General features: G+C 33.7%; 3 protein-coding genes across 11 annotated transcripts in view; all 3 read right to left on the bottom strand.

The window, feature by feature from the left end:
• Nucleotides 1-916: 916 nt before the first annotated feature.
• Nucleotides 917-8,188, bottom strand: LOC111714875 (serrate RNA effector molecule homolog). The gene is made up of 11 exons (XM_023490088.1): nt 8,103-8,188; nt 6,579-6,807; nt 6,208-6,379; nt 4,286-4,546; nt 3,644-4,048; nt 3,341-3,568; nt 3,169-3,224; nt 2,378-2,474; nt 1,420-1,512; nt 1,216-1,237; nt 917-921 (listed from the first exon to the last, which is right to left on the bottom strand). Exons 2-11 carry the CDS (start codon nt 6,608-6,610, stop codon nt 917-919), a joined length of 1,371 nt encoding a protein of 456 aa, XP_023345856.1. The 5' UTR covers nt 6,611-6,807; nt 8,103-8,188.
• Nucleotides 8,189-8,210: 22 nt separating this feature from the next.
• LOC111714880 (dual specificity mitogen-activated protein kinase kinase 3) lies at nt 8,211-13,319 on the bottom strand. Of its 2 annotated transcripts, none has more exons than XM_023490093.1 (9): nt 13,208-13,319; nt 12,763-12,881; nt 12,364-12,431; nt 11,858-11,933; nt 11,027-11,334; nt 10,557-10,636; nt 10,057-10,153; nt 9,209-9,409; nt 8,211-8,888 (listed from the first exon to the last, which is right to left on the bottom strand). In XM_023490093.1, the coding sequence occupies exons 1-8, from the start codon at nt 13,246-13,248 to the stop codon at nt 9,209-9,211; spliced, it is 990 nt and encodes a 329-aa protein (XP_023345861.1). In that variant the 5' UTR covers nt 13,249-13,319; the 3' UTR covers nt 8,211-8,888. The 2 variants fall into 2 exon arrangements, with proteins under 2 accessions (XP_023345861.1, XP_023345860.1); XM_023490092.1 differs by having other exon boundaries at nt 8,211-8,869.
• Nucleotides 13,320-15,217: 1,898 nt separating this feature from the next.
• Nucleotides 15,218-18,767, bottom strand: part of LOC111714877 (dual specificity mitogen-activated protein kinase kinase 1) — a 20,038-nt gene continuing 16,488 nt past the window's right edge. Inside the window, exons 10-14 of one of the 8 annotated variants that reach the window (XR_002768109.1) lie at nt 18,321-18,442; nt 17,256-17,321; nt 16,371-16,521; nt 16,022-16,094; nt 15,218-15,897 (exon numbers count right to left, since the gene is read on the bottom strand). Coding sequence is in view for 1 of the 8 variants with exons in the window: in XM_023490089.1 (XP_023345857.1) it covers nt 16,450-16,521; nt 17,256-17,321; nt 18,321-18,442 (260 nt within the window). In the remaining 7 variants the exon portion in view is untranslated. The other 7 variants (XR_002768110.1, XR_002768105.1, XR_002768107.1 and 4 more) reach the window with 7 other exon arrangements.

Genomic DNA, 18,767 nt, shown 5'->3' with positions numbered 1-18,767 from the left:
CACAACCATTTATCCTAGATAGAGTACATAGAGTACACAACCATTTATCCTAGATAGAGTACATAGAGTACACAACCATTTATCCTAGATAGAGTACATAGAGTACACAACCATTTATCCTAGATAGAGTAGATAGAGTACACAACCATTTATCCTAGATAGAGTACATAGAGTACACAACCATTTATCCTAGATAGAGTACATAGAGTACACAACCATTTATCCTAGATAGAGTACATAGAGTACACAACCATTTATCCTAGATAGAGTAGATAGAGTACACAACCATTTATCCTAGATAGAGTACATAGAGTACACAACCATTTATCCTAGATAGAGTACATAGAGTACACAACCATTTATCCTAGATAGAGTACATAGAGTACACAACCATTTATCCTAGATAGAGTAGATAGAGTACACAACCATTTATCCTAGATAGAGTACATAGAGTACACAACCATTTATCCTAGATAGAGTACATAGAGTACACAACCATTTATCCTAGATAGAGTACATAGAGTACACAACCATTTATCCTAGATAGAGTACATAGAGTACACAACCATTTATCCTAGATAGAGTACATAGAGTACACAACCATTTATCCTAGATAGAGTACATAGAGTACACAACCATTTATCCTAGATAGAGTACATAGAGTACACAACCATTTATCCTAGATAGAGTACATAGAATACACAACCATTTACCCTTTATATAGTACATAGAGTACACAACCATTTATCCTAGATGGAGTACATAGAGTACACAACCATTTATCCTAGGTAGAGTACATATAGACACAACCATTTATCCTAGATAGAGTACATAGAGTACACAACCATTTACCATAGATAGTACATAGAGTACACAACCATTTATCCTAGATGGAGTGCATAGAGTACACAACCATTTAACCTAGATATAGTACATAGAGAACACAACCACTTATCCTAGACATAGGACATAGAGTACACACACATTTATCCTAGATATAGGACAAAGAGTACACAACCATTTACCCTTTATATAGTACATGGAGTACACAACCATTTATCCTAGATATAGTACATAGAGTACACAACCATTTATCCTAGATAAAGTACATAGAATACACAACCATTTATCCTAGATATAGTACATAGAATACACAACCATTTAACCTTAATATAGTACATAGCGTACACAAAACATTTATCCTAGATAAAGTACATAGAGTACACAACCATTTATCCTAGATATAGGACATTAGAGTACACACAACATTAAAACTAGATAGAGTACACAGGGTACACAATCATTTATGCTAGAAAGAGTACATAGAGTACACAACCATTTAACCTAGTGAGTAGTTAATTAGATGTCATGATTGGATATTACATCCCTATCCAGTATCCAGTATACCAGTATCCTAACCTTAGCAAGCTCTTGACTGTTGGCGGATATAAACTTCTCTATTTCAAAATCTTCATCCTTCAGTCCCAGCTTCTTAGCCTCGGCTTCATCCATCTAAAACAAGGATGAAAAATAGATAATAATATTTAACAATGACTTGTTTTCAAACAGGGGTGTATATTTATTACAATTAACATTTAACACCTTCAGGGGCCAGAGAGAAGAAAAGAGAGAAACCCTGGAGTTTCTTCTACCTTAATTGTATTGGTAGTGAAAGAGCAGTAAAGAGAGGAACCTAGAGTTTAATCTATGTATATTATATATTATAATTGGATATCTAATACACTGATTGTATTGGTAGTAAAGGAGTAGAGAGGAACCTAGAGTTTAATCTATGTACAGGGTGTCCCACATCAAATTAGACCGCGTCAATGGGTCTAAATTACGATTTGGGGGACAATTCAGAAAATTTAAGAAGAATGAATCATTTTAAAAAATTTAATAAGGCTAGTAGAAAATTTTGTTGGCAGAAAATGCTAGATTTTTTCGCGTATTATGTGCGTATTTTGGCGTTAAAGATTGTTGATAATCTAATATGATATGGGACGCTCTGTATATTATATATTGTAATTGGATATCTACTACACTGATTGTATTGGTAGTAAAGGAGCAGAGAGGAACCCTGGAGTTTAATCTTATGTATATTGTACATTGTACATTGTACATTGTACATTGTACATTGTACATAGTACATAGTACATAGTACATAGTACATAGTACATAGTACATAGTACATAGTACATAGTACATAGTACATGGTACATGGTACATTGTACATTGTACATTGTACATTGTACATTGTACATTGTACATTGTACATTGTACATTGTATATTGTATATTGTATATTGTATATTGTATATTGTATACTGTATACTGTATATTTTATACTGTATACTGTATATGGATAACTACTCTACCTGGATCTTATTGGTAGTAAAGGTGGAGTAGAGAGGAACCCTGGAGTTGAGGAACTTACAAACTTCGGCTTCATCGTAATCAGCACACGTACTTGGCCTGCAAACATTTATTTAATACGAAGAGCTCTTGATAACTTAAAGTAAAGCTCACGGATTAATAACTTCAAGTTTTTATGATCTTAAAAAGACTGTTCTAAGATTTAAAGATGATTTAAGACGGTAACTGTTTCATTTACGATCCAATCTTTCTAGATGCAATCTTTCTAGATGCAATCTTTCTAGATCCAATCTTTCTAGATGCAATCTTTCTAGATGCAATCTATCTAGATGCAATCTATCTGAATTGACTAAACTTCATGAGAAAAAATTATTAATTATTATTTTAGAGTGTCATTGATTTTGAAGTATGTCGCAAAACCCAACCTCTATCCGAGAGATATCTGATGATTACAGGGATAAACATTTTTGTTACTGATATTAGAATATTTGGGGGAAAGTTAAAATTAAGAATCCCCCTCTTTTTGATACATTTTTCATAAAAATTCTTTCCCCCAAAAAGTTATTTATTTTTACAATTAAGAAATACAAAGATTTCTTACATGAAAAAATTTCAAGAGGGGGAATTTTTTCAAAAGGGGAGTGTCTTTTCGAGAGGGAGGCCGGTTGTATGATAGAGCGGGGGTGAATTTTCAGAAGAGATGGGGAGGGGGGTAAATTTTCAAGAGAGGGGGAGGGGAGGGGGGTAATTTTTCAAGAGAGTGGGAGAGTAAGTTTTTATATTAATCCTTTACCTGACATGAATCAATCCACATCTGTTTGGCATTTCATCCTCTCCAGAATAATCTTTCTAAACATTCAAAATTGTCTTAAATGTTGTTGGTCATATTATTAGGGATTTAATCTTTCGCGAAAAATCTTTAATTAGAGACTGCTCTGAAAATAAAGAAAACCTAGTTTTGTTACCTGACCATAGAAGTCTATGCTATGCACAACCCTGAGATATAGAACCAGCTTGTCCAGAGCAGATTTAAGGTCAGCAATATTATCCTTTGACTTCTCAACCTCGGACATCAACGGGTTAGCACGAACTGCTGGAGCGACCTTCTCAACCTTAACTTCAGGAGTAGCATCTCCCTCGGCAGGTTTAACAGGTTCAGGTGCCTCCTCGACCCATACACCATGCTTTTCATCCTGGAACAAAGAATTGTATTTGAATATTTTTAAAAATCCGAGAGATTTGAAACTATTAAAAATGCGGGAACCTACCTGAAATTTGATAATGGCCAGGGCAGTGTTGAAATCGGTTTCCAGAACTTTCTGAAGGTTAACCTTGTCCTCTGTTGTCCTGGTTCTCCTGGACAGGTCCTTGTTGACCACCGCCTGCAATTCCAATCCCTTTAACTGTACGTTGTTCAGTGCGAAACATATTTCACGGATTTTCGCATTCCTCTGAAAACTAACCCAACAACGACGGGAGAAACCAATCTTTGCGTCGGCCTCGCTAATGGCGAGACGAAGAAATCCTGGATACTTTGACACAATCCCGTGCAGGTCGTCTCGTGTGATGGAAGGATGAAGGTTCTTGATGAAAATACTAGAAGACTTGTGCTTCACGGCATCATTGTTATTCTGTTCCAAGTCCAGGTTCTTAATATCCTCGTAATTACCTCCCTGAGTAAAACAAAAATAAAGAATTGGGTTTTAATTTCATTACCGTGCAACTTGAAGATGATGAAAACATTAGTTTTCATAAAATTCATTTCCTTATGGAAAACTAAACTAAATTCCAACATAAATATTTTTCTTTGAAACGTTAACTTATAATTATTTATTGCTAATCTGGGTGTAAATTAATTTAGGGTTTAATTGAGGGGGGGGGGGATGAATTCTTAATATTATATACCCTACCTCTAGCAGAATAACAACTGAGTCTAAGAGTTTGATAATCTCCATCTCCTTTCCATCGTCGCAGGAGACCCCCTCCAGAAACCCCTTGTCAGACAACTCCTGGAAGATCTCACAGCGCCTCCTGATCGCCTTCTGTGCTTTCTTTGTAGCCTTCTGGAGCTCTTGAGGCTGGTATTTTAGTCGGAACCATTCTTGGGTCTTGTGCGAGACGAAGAATTCATTGATTTTCTGGCGTCGGAATTCAAGCTTGTATTCACCATACTGAACAAAAGAAATATCTATATAATAAAACAAGACATTCATATATATATGTTGCCTATATCCGGCCAAATGGCTGGACCAAATAGGCTGAAATTTGTTTTGGACACTCACGGGGGGGGCTTCTCCGACTAAAAAAATTCGAAGTTTTTTAATATTTTTTTAAATTATAATTTTTTTTAAAATTAAAAAATTATTTCCACGGGCAATGCCGGGCCCTTCAGCTAGTATTTTATACATTTGCTTGTCTGTCTGTTTGTTTGTATCAAATAAACGTCAAAACGGCTGAACCGATCGGACCCAATTTTTTGTGGGACCTCACGTGGCCACAAGGGTTAATGAATGATCAAAATTTCAAAAATTTGCCTCTAACAAAAATTCGATTTTCATTAAATTTTGAAAAATTTTGAAAGAACGAGGTTCACTTGAAATTACCACGACAGTCCAGGGTTTTAAACTGGATTTCGGAATGGCTGACAGATAGAAAACAAAGAACGGTTTTGAATGGATCCTATCAGAATGGTGCATGGTTTTGTCTGGTGTACCTCAGGGATCAGTGCTCGGCCCCCTAGCCTTTATATTATATATTAATGACATAGATGCCACAGCTGAGTTGATCAGTATTCTAAGAAAATTTGCTGATGACACTAAACTAGGACACAGGGTTAGAACTGAAAAGGACAGAAAAGTGTTACAGGATTGTTTGGATAAGCTATTTGAATGGTCTATGGAATGGTGCATGGATTTCAACATCCAAAAATGTAAAGTTCTACATGTTGGTAGAGCAGACAAGAATTTTGAGTATACAATGAACGGAGTAAGGCTGGAGTCTCAGGACAAGGAGAGACATTGGAGTAATCACAGACAAATCATTAAAGCCTTCATTACAGTGTTCAGAGGCAGCTACGAGAGCTACGGGGGTTCTAACTCAAATTTCTAAAGCATTTCTTTACAGAGATCGGATCAAGTTCCTCAAACTTTATACCCAATTCTTAAGATGTCATTTAGAATTTTCTGTCACAGCTTGGTCCCCATGGACAGTCAGTGATAAGGAAGTATTGGAAAAAGTACAGATTAAAGCAGTGAATCTTATAACAGGGCTTAAAGGTAAAACCTACTTGGAGAAACTAAATGAACTTGGACTCCATACGCTGGACCAGAGAAGAAAAAGATTTGACCTTATTCAGACATTTAAAATAATCAGAGGTTATGACAAAGTAGAGGCTGATACTTGGTTCAATCTGGTTGGTTCAGAAGTTGCAAGACCTACTAGACTGACGGCGTATAAGGACAATATAATCCCAAAACACTCTAGAATGGATCTAAGGCAAAATTTTTACTCAAATCGAGTAGCAGACCAATGGAACAGCTTGCCGCCGGACATTAAGGAAGCAAAATCAATCAATATCTTTAAAAATTTGCTCGATAATCATTTGTTTAACTAGAAAATCTTAGTGCCAGGACTAGAGAGCAAGGACTAAACCAATGCGGATGCACAATGTGAGGTTAAGATCTCTACTCCATGAGGTCCAGACCAGAGATTCCCCCTATGTTCCTAACTGGAGCCCTGGGGATTAAACATCAAGTATTCAAGTAAGTATAAGTAAGTCATTCTAAAAATAAAAATACACTGGGGGGAAAGATAAAAGTCTCGATTTTTTTACCTTGGCCAGCGCTTCTTCATCAGTTATACTATCATCTTGAGTCTCCAGGAACGCCTTGAAGGACATCATCACGGGGAAGGAATCAAAATCTTCTCTTCCCTCCTCCCCATCCCTTCTCTTCCTCTTTCTCTCCTCTCGCTCCCGGGCCTCTACATCATACGCCTTAGGCAAACTAAAAGAAAAATCAAATTTAGCCCTGCTTGAACCTTTTTCATAATTATTTTAATTTAATAAATACGCAAAATGAGGAGTTAAAGTTGATTTTTAATTCAGGTCCCGAACGGAAATAATAAAAAAAGTTTTTAAAAAGATTAACAAATTTAGCTTTTTTCTTATTTATAATAGTATAGATGGCTCGATCAACATTTTACCTAGATTTACTGTCTGAATTCCTGTCTGCCATTTTGTAGCTAGAAGCTCATCTGAAATACAGAATAATTGTAACAGGATCCAGAGAAAAAATCTGATTGATTGATTGGTTTACGTAAAGATGGCATTTTATAGTAAAGATAATAATATTTAAATTGTAATCAATTTTACAAAAAGACCAAGCTTATGCTGTAGTGGTTGTACAACTTAAATCCTGAATCCCTGAGAACTCTGAGTCCGCGATTTAAAAACTTCCGCTCGAGCCGTAATTCCTTAAACCCGACTGTATGACCCAATCTTCTACCCAACTCTGACGACAGCTTGATGTGTCACGTGATTGACAGCTGCAAGATCTTCGGCTCGACTTCAGGAGTTAGACCCAATGAAAATAAAACAGACTTTGGTTGGTTTTATTAGAGAATGAGGCTCAATGTTGAGTCTTGTTCTCATAAAAACCCGAAATGCGCCAATTCCTACCATGAAATTCCGGAGCCCATACAAAACATATCACCACAAAACTTATCACCACTAAACTTATCACCACAAAACATATCTTTTCAAAACTTATCAGCGAAAAAACTTATCATCACAAAACTTATCAAATTACAAAACTTATCAAACTACAAAACTTATCAAAACAAAACTTATCAACTACAAAACTTATCAAACTACAAAACGTATCAAACTACAAAACTTATCAAACTACAAAACGTATCAAACTACAAAACTTATCAATAAAATTCATGAATGTAAATTTTCAAATCATGGAAATTTTCCATACAATTTTTTAAAAATCCGCGAGTAAATTCGGTAAACTCTTAGTTTCCCAGCCCCTTTCTGGGCAGATATGGTTATGAAGGAGGATAGCTTGGGAGTAGGTGTTCCAGGACACCAAGATAAGAGTAAATCTAGATACAAGCGAAGGTCACAGAAAAGAACGTTTAAAAATGTTTTTTTTTTTTATTTGTAGTTATTTTAATAAGTTTGTAGTTTGATAAGTTTTATAGTTGATAAGTTTTGTTGGTTGATAAGTTTTGTAGTTGGATAAGTTTTGTAGTTTGATAAGTTTTGTAGTTTGATAAGTTTTGTAGTTTGATAAGTTTTGTGATTATAAGTTTTGTTTTGATAAGTTTTGTAGTTTGATAAGTTTTGTAGTTTGATAAGTTTTGTTGGTTGATAAGTTTTGTAGTTTGATAAGTTTTGTAGTTGGATAAGTTTTGTAGTTTGATGAGTTTTGTAGTTTGATAAGTTTTGTGATTATAAGTTTTGTTTTGATAAGTTTTGTTGTTAGATAAGTTTTGTTTTGATAAGTTTTGTGGTGATAAGTTTTGTGGCGATAATTTTAGTGACGATATGTTTTGTATGGGCTCCGAAAATCCGCCAAATAGGAAATTAAACCGGTTTTTTGAACTCTGCTGAAAATAAGATGCAGCTTGCATCCGAAAGCTCAAGCCGTGAATGAGGTCCAACGACAGCTTAGACCCGAGCCATATTTTCCCAAATTTTTTAAATCGCGGGCTCTGAACTTGGTCACATAAATTCTTGGCTCTCTGGGTAAATAAGCGTATAATTTGAACAAGGAATTAGTTCACATCAAAGAAATAGAAGAAGATGCACTTCTGTCAAAAATAAAGTAAAGCGTGATTATTTATTTAGAATATTAAGAAAGTCGAAGCTTAAATGGTTCTTCAGTAAACCTGGTCATCATGATTATAGAAATGTTAATATTTAACAAAAAAAGTTGACTGCATTTAAGTTTAATATGAAGGTAAAAGAAACCGAAAAAATTGGCTAAACAAATTTTGAAATTCGTGGAAAGTAGAAAAAATAATTTTGGAACTGTGAAAACTATGAAGTATTAAGATAAAGTTAAAGAAGCTAAATGCCCGTTTTGAAATAATTAAGTTGTAACAAAATATTAATAACGTTAATAATTAAAATTTGAATCTAAAAGTTTAAAATTTTAAATTTTACAATTAGCTGTCATAAATCAAATCATGTTGGCTATAAAATAAATATTTTCTTATCTGAAGCGGATATAAAACTGGATAAAACTGGATACAGGTTGATACAAGTTGAAATAGCAATGGCATCAAGAAAATACAATGAAGATAAAACAATAACTTCCTGCCGCTTGGACCACTCATAATTACGTGGACAATCCCTTTAATTGACTCAGCTGTTCTAATTATGGATTAAAGAACAAGGAACAGGAACGTTAGGAACATGTTCAAACCAGACATTTGTCCAATATAGCTTAAGTGCGTTCCATTCCTACAAGTTCTTGAGCATTCTAAAGTTCCAGCTTGCCTCTTTATTTTATTTATTTTCTATTTTATAACAGGGGTGTACTTGTTTCACAATCTTTAAGCAAATGTTAAAGAAAAAATGTAAATTATTTTATGCCTTCCTACGCGTACACGCCCATTTATCCCCTCTTATTTAGATTAGCAAGACTTTGTCATCACAGTAAATGATAAAGTTCGTTATTTTTTAATGAATTTTAAAATATCTGGAATTAATAATTTAGAAAATGAACATCTAAATATCTCAAATTTGATCTGAAAATTGTGTTGAAAATGGTAACAAAAATCAAATGACAATTGCTTGTTTTGCTAGAATAAAGTGTTGCCTATGAGGGTAGTTGGAGAATCTCTGACACAAACTCCGCCATGTCGGCCTGGTCGGGGATAGTGGCGAGGAAGGGGTGCGCCAGCAGCTCCGTGTACGAGGCTCGTGACGTCACTTCCTTCACCAAACATTTAGAGATAAAATCCTCAAACTGTGGGGAAAACTGGTTTTTCGGCAACTCCGGCGCAGGTTCTATCACAACCTGGGAAACAAAAATAATTTAAAAGTCCAAAGAAAAACATTTATTATTTTTCTTCTTTGTCTTTTTTACCATTTCGTTCGTTTTTCGTTTCTCCACTAGAAGAGAACAAATCTTAAGATATAAATTTTACGAGAAAACCAGGATCTCAAATTGTGAAACCCCAATTTCTCCCGCATTTTTTATAAATCCATTTCGCAGTGCTTAGGATCCATTTAATTTCGATGCGGATCCGGATCCTGGATCCGCACTGGAGAAAAATGGACCCGGATCCGGATTCGGATCCAGGTCAGTTCTTTAAGATTTACTGATTTTTTTTTAACAAAAAATAATATTCAAATTTTTTGTTTTCTTTTTTCGCTTATTTTTATCCTAAAACTTGATGAACCATTCAGAATTGAAATTTTTATAATCTCTCTGTTTTCAAAAGTTCATATTTGGGTTTTGAATGTTAAAAAGTTTTTTTTGCCGTTTTTGATTGATATTTACCCCTTTGATCCGGATCCGTGGATCCGCATATTTTTGTGGATCCGGATCCAGGAGGCCAAAATCTTGCGGATCCAATGGATCCTAAGCACTGCCATTTTGGAAATTTTTTCGGATGCATCACAAATTGATTATACGCCTAAATATTAAAACATATATTTTACCTGTCTTAACTGTTCGAAGGGTGTTTTCCAGAGCTGGTAAGGAAATCGACCCGTAGCAATCTCAATCATGGAGATTCCAAAACTCCAAACATCCGATCTAAAAACAATCAACTTTAAAGAGAGGACATATTCACAACAGTGTCATATCAAGCATCGTCCAAGTCGTCCAAGTAACCATGATGAACTCGTATTTTTGATGGAAAAACATGAACAAAAATTATTTGAGATCCTCTTGGAGAAACCATCTTAATTTTTAAAATAATTTTTCAGCTCAAAGTTAAAACAATTATGGATCGTTTGTTATAACTATCTTAAAACAAAAAGTTATTTAATTAATCAAAACAAGGTTTTCTAATTTGCCATGATTCTTTTAGAAGATATTTTGATGGTGTAAAGTTAAGTTGCTTTTTCTTTTGAGTATATTCCATAAGATTTCGGAGCATGCTTCATTGCAGCGGACATCCGACATTTGGACAGATACCAATCTCAGAGTTAATTACCTGACATCGTAATTAGAAGGGTTTCCACTGGGATCAATTCTTTCAGGTGCCATGTATGGTTTACAGCCAGCGTCAACAGTCTGATACAACCAAATTGTGATTAAAATGTAGGTTTGAATCAAAAAAGACTTATCCAGCGTCAATACCTGATTCAACCTAGAAGAGGGTAACAGAAAATTCAATTCAGGTAAATGTATTTTTACATTTTTTGGGGGGAGGGATGGGCATAAATTTTCAATTTTTGACCCGTTTATGATACATGCTACTAACAAATCTTTCACTCCTCAAAAAAATCATTTTATTTCCCCCAAAAACCCTAAATTCTTCGTTATATTTGGAGGAAGGTGGTGGGGGGGGGGGGGTGTTTTAACAAGAAAGGGGGTTGGGGAGTGAAGATAATTTGTCCACAAAATATATACCCTATTTAAATTTAAATGTATAAGAACTTTATTCCATAATTTGATTGTTTCCTTAGCGACAGAATCTACCAGGTATCCGGATATACCAAAGTCACACATTTTCACTTTACCCGACACTGATACTAGAATATTAGAGGGCTTCACATCCCTGTGTATCACTTTCAGCTTGGTATGAAGGTAGTGCAAGGCACTAACAACACTGAACGCTATCTGGACCAACATGGTCTCGGGCATGACACGATTGTTCTTGAAGGCCAGGGCATAGAACTTGTCTACACTGGTGTCCATAACCTCCATACAAATCCATACATCACCTTCACGGAACATTGCCCCGTAGAAGTGTACGGTGTAATCACAGTCTAAAGTACAATCAATTACTCAATTAAACAATTACTACATCAATCAATTACTAAATCAATCAATTAATTACTCCATCAACCAATTACTCCATTAATCAATTACTAAATCAATCAATTAATTACTCCATCAACCAATTACTCAATTAATCAATTAATTACTCAATTAACCAATTTCTCCATCAATCAATTACTAAATCAATCAATTACTAAATCAACCAATTAATCAATCAATAAATTAATTAGTCAATCAATCAATCAATCAATCGACCAACCAAATAAAAATTCCATCTAGCAGACCATCTACATAAAATACCAAGTTCCAATATAATTTAAGTCTGAATGAATATTTGGTACATAAGGTCAAAGCTTTTCAGAAAAATGGATGACCATATTCTTTCCTGCCACTTAATACTGAGATTCACATATTTACAAGATTCACGGAGCCAAGAAGGTAAAAAACCTGTGGTTGGATCAGTCAATTAAATAATAAATAATTGGATAAACACAAGGAACAAGAACTAACCTGAAGAACGCATACTAATATCAAGATCCATTACAAGTCGTCTTTGCTCAACTGTATTCACTGTCGCAGTTATTCTCTAGGAAAATAAAACATTTATGATTAAATTATAATTGGGAAGAAAGCTCAGACGGGTGCCAATAGCCTTCCTCCACTCATTGGCAAGGTTCATTTTGCCTTCCTCCCCTCGTTAGATATTAAGTGTCTTTTCTCATAAGATGCATTAACTTTTTGCTGACAAGCTAAAAAACTGTAATTGTCCTAGCCGCAGCACCGACTGCAGCACTGTTCGGTTATCATTTATTGTGTAAATGTGCCATTCTTAACCCAAAATGAAGTTTCAGGAAGGTTCATTTGTTTTGAAAAATGTCACTAAAGAATTTTATTTTTAAAAATAAGAAATATAGTACAAAACAACTTCCTTGGGTCTGATGTCTCTATGTCCTATCGTCTTTTAAGCTCTGTCGTCTTTAAGTGTAAGTCGCCAATTCTTGACAGTCGACACCTACCTTCACGGCGAGTATAGTTCCTGTCTGCTTGTGTCGCATTTTCTCCACTACTCCGTAAGCACCTCGACCTCAGAAACAAATAAAGATATTTGAAGTTCTAAAAGATTTTTTTTACACCGTGCAAAAGGTGTCAAATCAATAGAAATAATGATCGATTGATCAAACGATTTTTTTGGAATAAAGTTTACATGGACTTACGTTCAAATTAACGATAGTCCTGATATACAAGAATTTGTTCAATTGAACAAAAAAAATTATCTTCAATCGATAAAGTATATGGGTATTTAAGCTAAATGTCCTTCAATGAAAAGTTTGGTTTTTTATCCTTTCAGGCCTTATTAATTGCTAACTTGTAAGAATAAAATTTTAAATTATGTTGGACTCCAAACCAAAAATTACCTAGCTCGCAGATCACCTCTAGATCGTCTGCTTCGACAACAAAGGTTTGATTATCAATGGTTATATTTGTATGAGTCTCAAGGTCCCTTGGAACACTGGGAGGAGGCTCTGGGGTCGTGCTAAAAAAAATATAACTTTTCAAAAATGACTGAATATTAATAATGAAACAAATTATTTTTAAATTAAAAGTTCAAAATTATTTAATTTAACAGTTATGCAAATAATTGTATCACTTTACTTTCATACCCGATTCACAACGATACCTTTAGCTGATCTTAGTAAAACCACAATTGAAAATCAGCAGTTTTTGAATTCATTATCATTAATACTTCATACTTAATCAGACACAGGTTTCATTGGTTCCGTTGTGAATATAAAACGACACATTGTTGTATTTAAACGTTTAACTTTTTATTTGAAATTTAAATGTTAAAATATAACTTACCTTTTAACATTTAGCTTAGGGGGAAGCTTTCTGGGGGGCATCTTGATTATATATTTATTCTAGTGTGTTTTCACTATCCAATCATATTCCTGAAAAAAAATTATATGAAAATATAAACGTTTACACGGAAAGAAGACAATATTATAATGAAATATATGATTTAGCAAAATAAAAATTTATCAATAAAAAAATATACTGGGTCCTACTATTTAAATTTAAATNTGTACTAAGGAATGAAGGATGAATAAAGTTACTGGATAAGAATAAAAATTTTGCTGGATAAGCTAACGTACTAATGAATAAGGGATGAATGAGGACGCTTGGTAAGCTTATGTACTAAGGAATAGGGGATGAACAAGGTTACTGTGTACTAAGGAATGAGGAATGAACAATATTCATTGAATACTGTATAAGAATTATATTTGAAGAGGTTCAGGAAGGGGTAGTCTGATAATTTCTTGAACCCAGCCCGCCACATCCGTATCATCCTAAATATAAAAATATCAGACTAAGAGAGACAAGACAAGTTTCCAGTTATAAAAAAATAAGTTTAGGAGAGACGAGACAAGATTCTAGATTTAAAATAATCAGACTATGAGAAACAAGTTCCTAGTTAAAACAAAAAAATCAGTCTAAGAAAGACATCCTAATTTCCTAAATAAAACAAACAATCAGACTAGTAGAGATGATATCCTGAATAATAAACAATCAGACTAAGAAAGAAGATATACTAAATAGCTAAGAATATCAGACTAGGAGAAACAGATGATATCCAAAATAATTAAGAATATCAGACTAGGAGAGACAGATGATATCCTAAATAATAAAGAATATCAGACTAGGAGAAGCAGATGATATCCAGGGGGTATAGGCGGATGCTAAAAAGGGTATGGGGGTATAGGCGGATGCTAAAAAGGGTATGGGGGGTATAGGCGGATGCTAAAAAGGGTATGGGGGGTGTGGGGAACGAAACTATAAAATATCTTACTTCCGTAGCTTTGGGTTTATTATACAAATTTCAAGTGGACAAATAGAGAATTAAGAAAAGAAATAAAAATAATTTTCTGGTAAAAAATGTCTAGATCTATAGAATTGCCTTACCCTATTGAAATACATGTACTGCAAACGGATGTAAACATGCGTACTTACCAAAATAAGAAATAACACATGTACAATTAGAAGATATAAACAAATTTAAGATTTGGATTAAAAACATATATATTTCGAAATTGATTAAATTTAAATACTGGTTGATCTAAAATTAAACCTTAAGAATCAGGAAAATACTGTTACAGAAGATAACAATACCTACAAAGAACAATGCCATAGAAGAAACGAGAGACAATAACGTAAATTAACAATCAATCTTCTCCGTTAAAAGAGTTAAAGAAAAAAGAAGGATCAAAATATAGCGTACAGTGCTTTAAATAGACTGTCGGCGTATTTTCAGTGAACCTCCATTTAAAGACTTTAAAGCCCAATTCACAACGGCACCTTGTACCCTTTATCAAATTGACAACGAGGAATATAATCCGTAACTCACTTTTATATAGAACCGCAATAAAATATAATCAATTTTTAACTAGAAAAACAATAATAACTTCAACATTGTTGCCCAGAATAGTAAAACGACATTATCGGACTTTACAGTCCCTTTCATCAAATGTACATTATCGGACTAAACAGAATAGATATATATCTATTTATATATTTAAAGAATAAAATAAATTAGCGTACATCCGCCCCGGCTATTCTTAAAAGAAAGCAAGTAGCTTTCTCTCCCTTACTTAACAATACATCCTTTGCTAGAACATACTTATGTAAATAAAAATTTATTCTAAGTTATTAAACCCCTTCCTTTTAACTATAATCTTTAAGTTATTGTACTTTATATTTAAATGTGTGTTATTATTTACAAAATCAACAATAACTTGAAATTATTAAATAATCTAAGGTACATTTTTTTTGACTATGCGACACTATTAGAAAAAATAAATCTCCCCCCCCCCCTTCCATCAAATGTACATTATCGGACTTTACAGTCCTTTCCATCAAATGTACATTTTCGGAATTTACAGTCCTTTCCATCAAATGTACATTATCGGATACAAATTTTTAACTGTTCTCCTTCCTTTTATCTTTCCTTCATTTGAAAAATGCATAAACCCTTTAAAATATTAAAATTTTTAAACTTACAGTAGTACATAATATTTTAAATAAATAGGATATTTTTTATAAAATCACTGATAATAAGGACTTGTACGGCTACTCAGCAGTACATGAAGCATTCATGCATAGTACAAGAATAGTACAAGATTAGTAAAGGAACACTGAACAGTTTATCAACAGTACAAGAACATAATAAGACGGTGCATGAACAATACAAGGAGAAAAATAAAAATTGACATAAAAAGATTTTAAATTATGAAAAATCGGCTAATAAAAGCTTAACACAGGGTAAACCGTAACACAATACATTTCTAATCTCAGTATATGAATGATAAAAATAACAAACATACCAATCTAGATTAAGAAAAGTAATTATTTGGCTACTGATTCTATGAACTAAAAATGCAATTCTTAAAATACATTTATAACATGATTGTGAAATGTGGAATATTGACTTCAAACACAGTACACAATTTATATATTTAAATTAATTGTTTAAATTACGTATCATAAGTTACTGCCTAAAAATCAAGGTTTATTAAAGTTGCTGACTCTAGATGCGCTCCTATGTACGGGAAATGTCGTCTCCTTAGCAATGGACAGTTAAATATACATGGGAGTGCATTTAGAGTAAGCATTAGCAACCTTATTTAACAACCTTGATGAAAATATAGTCAAAAAGCAAAAGTTTCTGCGGAATGACATTGCGAATTCATAGCTTATGAAAAACCTACTGTCATGAGCATTAGGGATAAGGAATAAGGGGAGAATAAGATTACTGGATATGCTAATGTACTAAGGAATGAGGGATGAATAAAATTACTGGATAAGCTGATGTACTAAGGAATGAAGGATGAATAAATTTACTGGATATGCTGATGTACTAAGGAATGAAGGATGAATAAAGTTACTGGATAAGAATAAAAATTTTGCTGGATAAGCTAACGTACTAATGAATAAGGGATGAATGAGGACGCTTGGTAAGCTTATGTACTAAGGAATAGGGGATGAACAAGGTTACTGTGTACTAAGGAATGAGGAATGAACAATATTCATTGAATACTGTATAAGAATTATATTTGAAGAGGTTCAGGAAGGGGTAGTCTGATAATTTCTTGAACCCAGCCCGCCACATCCGTATCATCCTAAATATAAAAATATCAGACTAAGAGAGACAAGACAAGTTTCCAGTTATAAAAAAATAAGTTTAGGAGAGACGAGACAAGATTCTAGATTTAAAATAATCAGACTATGAGAAACAAGTTCCTAGTTAAAACAAAAAAATCAGTCTAAGAAAGACATCCTAATTTCCTAAATAAAACAAACAATCAGACTAGTAGAGATGATATCCTGAATAATAAACAATCAGACTAAGAAAGAAGATATACTAAATAGCTAAGAATATCAGACTAGGAGAAACAGATGATATCCAAAATAATTAAGAATATCAGACTAGGAGAGACAGATGATATCCTAAATAATAAAGAATATCAGACTAGGAGAAGCAGATGATATCCAAAATAATTAAGAATATCAGACTAGGAGAGAAGATGATATCCTAAATAATTAAGAATATCAGACTAGGAGAGAAGATGATATCCTAAATAATTAAGAATATCAGACTAGGAGAGAAGATGATATCCTAAATAATTAAGAATATCAGACTAGGAGAGACAAGATGTTAAAGGGACTGTTCATTTAATTTGAAGAAGCCCCACATTCTCTAAATCGCTATGTCTATTGTCTAAAGTATGAATTAGATATCCATGTTTTTCCTTTATGAAAAGTAGACAAAAGCTAAGGTCCCAAAAAAAACATTCAGCAGTTATAAGGAGACCAGATCGAAATTTTACCGAAACGTTGATGCTTATTTTCTAACCTGTTCTAGTCCTCTTAACCAGGGATGGGACATCAAAGTTGCCAGGTCTGGTCTCTCACCGGGGTTCTAGTAAATTAATCCGTCAACCAATCAACACTCATCAATCCATCAACCCATCAATCCATCAATTTATCAATCCATCGATCCTACATCAATCCATCAATTCACCTATCCATCAATTCACCTATCCATCAATCCATCAATCCATCAATCCTCCATCAATCCATCAGCCCATCAGTCTAACCATCCAAAATCCATCGATCTATCAATCCATCAATCCATTTTTATTGTGTTTCACTCCCAAAAATATTTTCATCTTTAAAATCAAAATACAGTAATACGGGGTCACGTCCATGAATCCCACAGGTATGAGTTAACGTCCAGCAATCACACAAATACGGGTTCACTAACAGGAAACGCACTAATACACGGGTTCACTTCAAAGCAAAGCTTAGAATCTATTTAATTTTGACGGTGGATCCGCCCTACAAATGAATCCGGATCCAGGTCCAGGTCATTTACATGAATTTAAGAGTTACTGTTTTTTAAGGATGAAAATCATTACACATTAAGTTTTCTTTTTTTGCTTAATTTTGTGACGACACTTGATGCAAGATTTTTATAAACTGTCATTATTTAAAAATTATATTTGTGTAACGCGGCTTGAGAGCACAAGTTTCAACAGTTTTTGTTAATATTTTGTTCCTTGAATCCAGTTCCAGAAAGCCAAAATGATGGACATCCAACGGATCCGGATTTGGATATTAAGCAACTTATTTCCGGGAACCACGCTAACAAGGGTTCACTTCCAGGAACCAAACTTATAGGATTTCAATTTTCAGACACATCCATCAATCAAGTTGTAAATCCATCAATCAAGTTGTAAATCCATCAATCAAGTAATCAATTCATCAATCAAGTTATCAATTCATCAATCAAGTTATTAAACTATCAACAAAGTTATAAATCCATCAATCAAGTCATTATTTGATCAATCCATCAACCAGTTAATTAATCCATCAACCAGTTAATCAATCCATTAACCAGTTAATCAATCTAGCATACCTTCTTTAAGCAGATATCTACAAAATCCCTCATTTCACATGAGAAGACTCTAGAGGGTAGCCTAGGAGGTGGCTGGTTTACTATATACTCTAACAGCTCAAATATAGCCATGGGTTTACTGCCTAAACAGAGAAAAAAGTCTGAAAATACAAAATCAAATGCAAAATGCTGAATAAATACCCCCAAAAAAGTCTTTTCTTAATGATGAGTGAAACTGAAGCAACTGTACAATAAATTAAAAACTGAAGCATCATTCCGTCCTTTACATATTTGTTTCACAATAGTTTTCCTTTTTTACTTTATAATACAGCATGAAATTACACTTAATAATTTTATAATAAAATTATATTTTTATGAGTTAATTACCCCTTGTTACCTATATATGGAGTTTTAGGTGTTCTTTGAGATAGACAATAGACATGTCATCATATTAGCTGGGGGGGGGGG

Source organism: Eurytemora carolleeae, unplaced genomic scaffold (genome assembly GCF_000591075.1).
Source record: "Eurytemora carolleeae unplaced genomic scaffold, Eaff_2.0 scaffold1502, whole genome shotgun sequence".
Classification (NCBI taxonomy): domain Eukaryota; kingdom Metazoa; phylum Arthropoda; class Copepoda; order Calanoida; family Temoridae; genus Eurytemora; species Eurytemora carolleeae.
Note: the sequence above shows the minus strand (reverse complement) of the source record. Positions and strands in the feature narration are given on the sequence as shown.

Coding starts and splice junctions, on each gene's coding strand:
- LOC111714875 (XM_023490088.1), bottom strand. CDS start 6,610: ATGGCAGACAGGAATTCAGACAGTAAATCTAG. Junction 3,569..3,643: donor TGGCCATTATCAAATTTCAG/GTAGGTTCCCGC, acceptor TCTTTGTTCCAG/GATGAAAAGCATGGTGTATG. Junction 3,225..3,340: donor GCATAGACTTCTATGGTCAG/GTAACAAAACTA, acceptor TTGAATGTTTAG/AAAGATTATTCTGGAGAGGA.
- LOC111714880 (XM_023490093.1), bottom strand. CDS start 13,248: ATGCCCCCCAGAAAGCTTCCCCCTAAGCTAAATGTTAAAAG. Junction 11,335..11,857: donor TATTAGTATGCGTTCTTCAG/GTTAGTTCTTGT, acceptor ATTGTACTTTAG/ACTGTGATTACACCGTACAC. Junction 10,154..10,556: donor CCTTCTAATTACGATGTCAG/GTAATTAACTCT, acceptor GATTGTTTTTAG/ATCGGATGTTTGGAGTTTTG.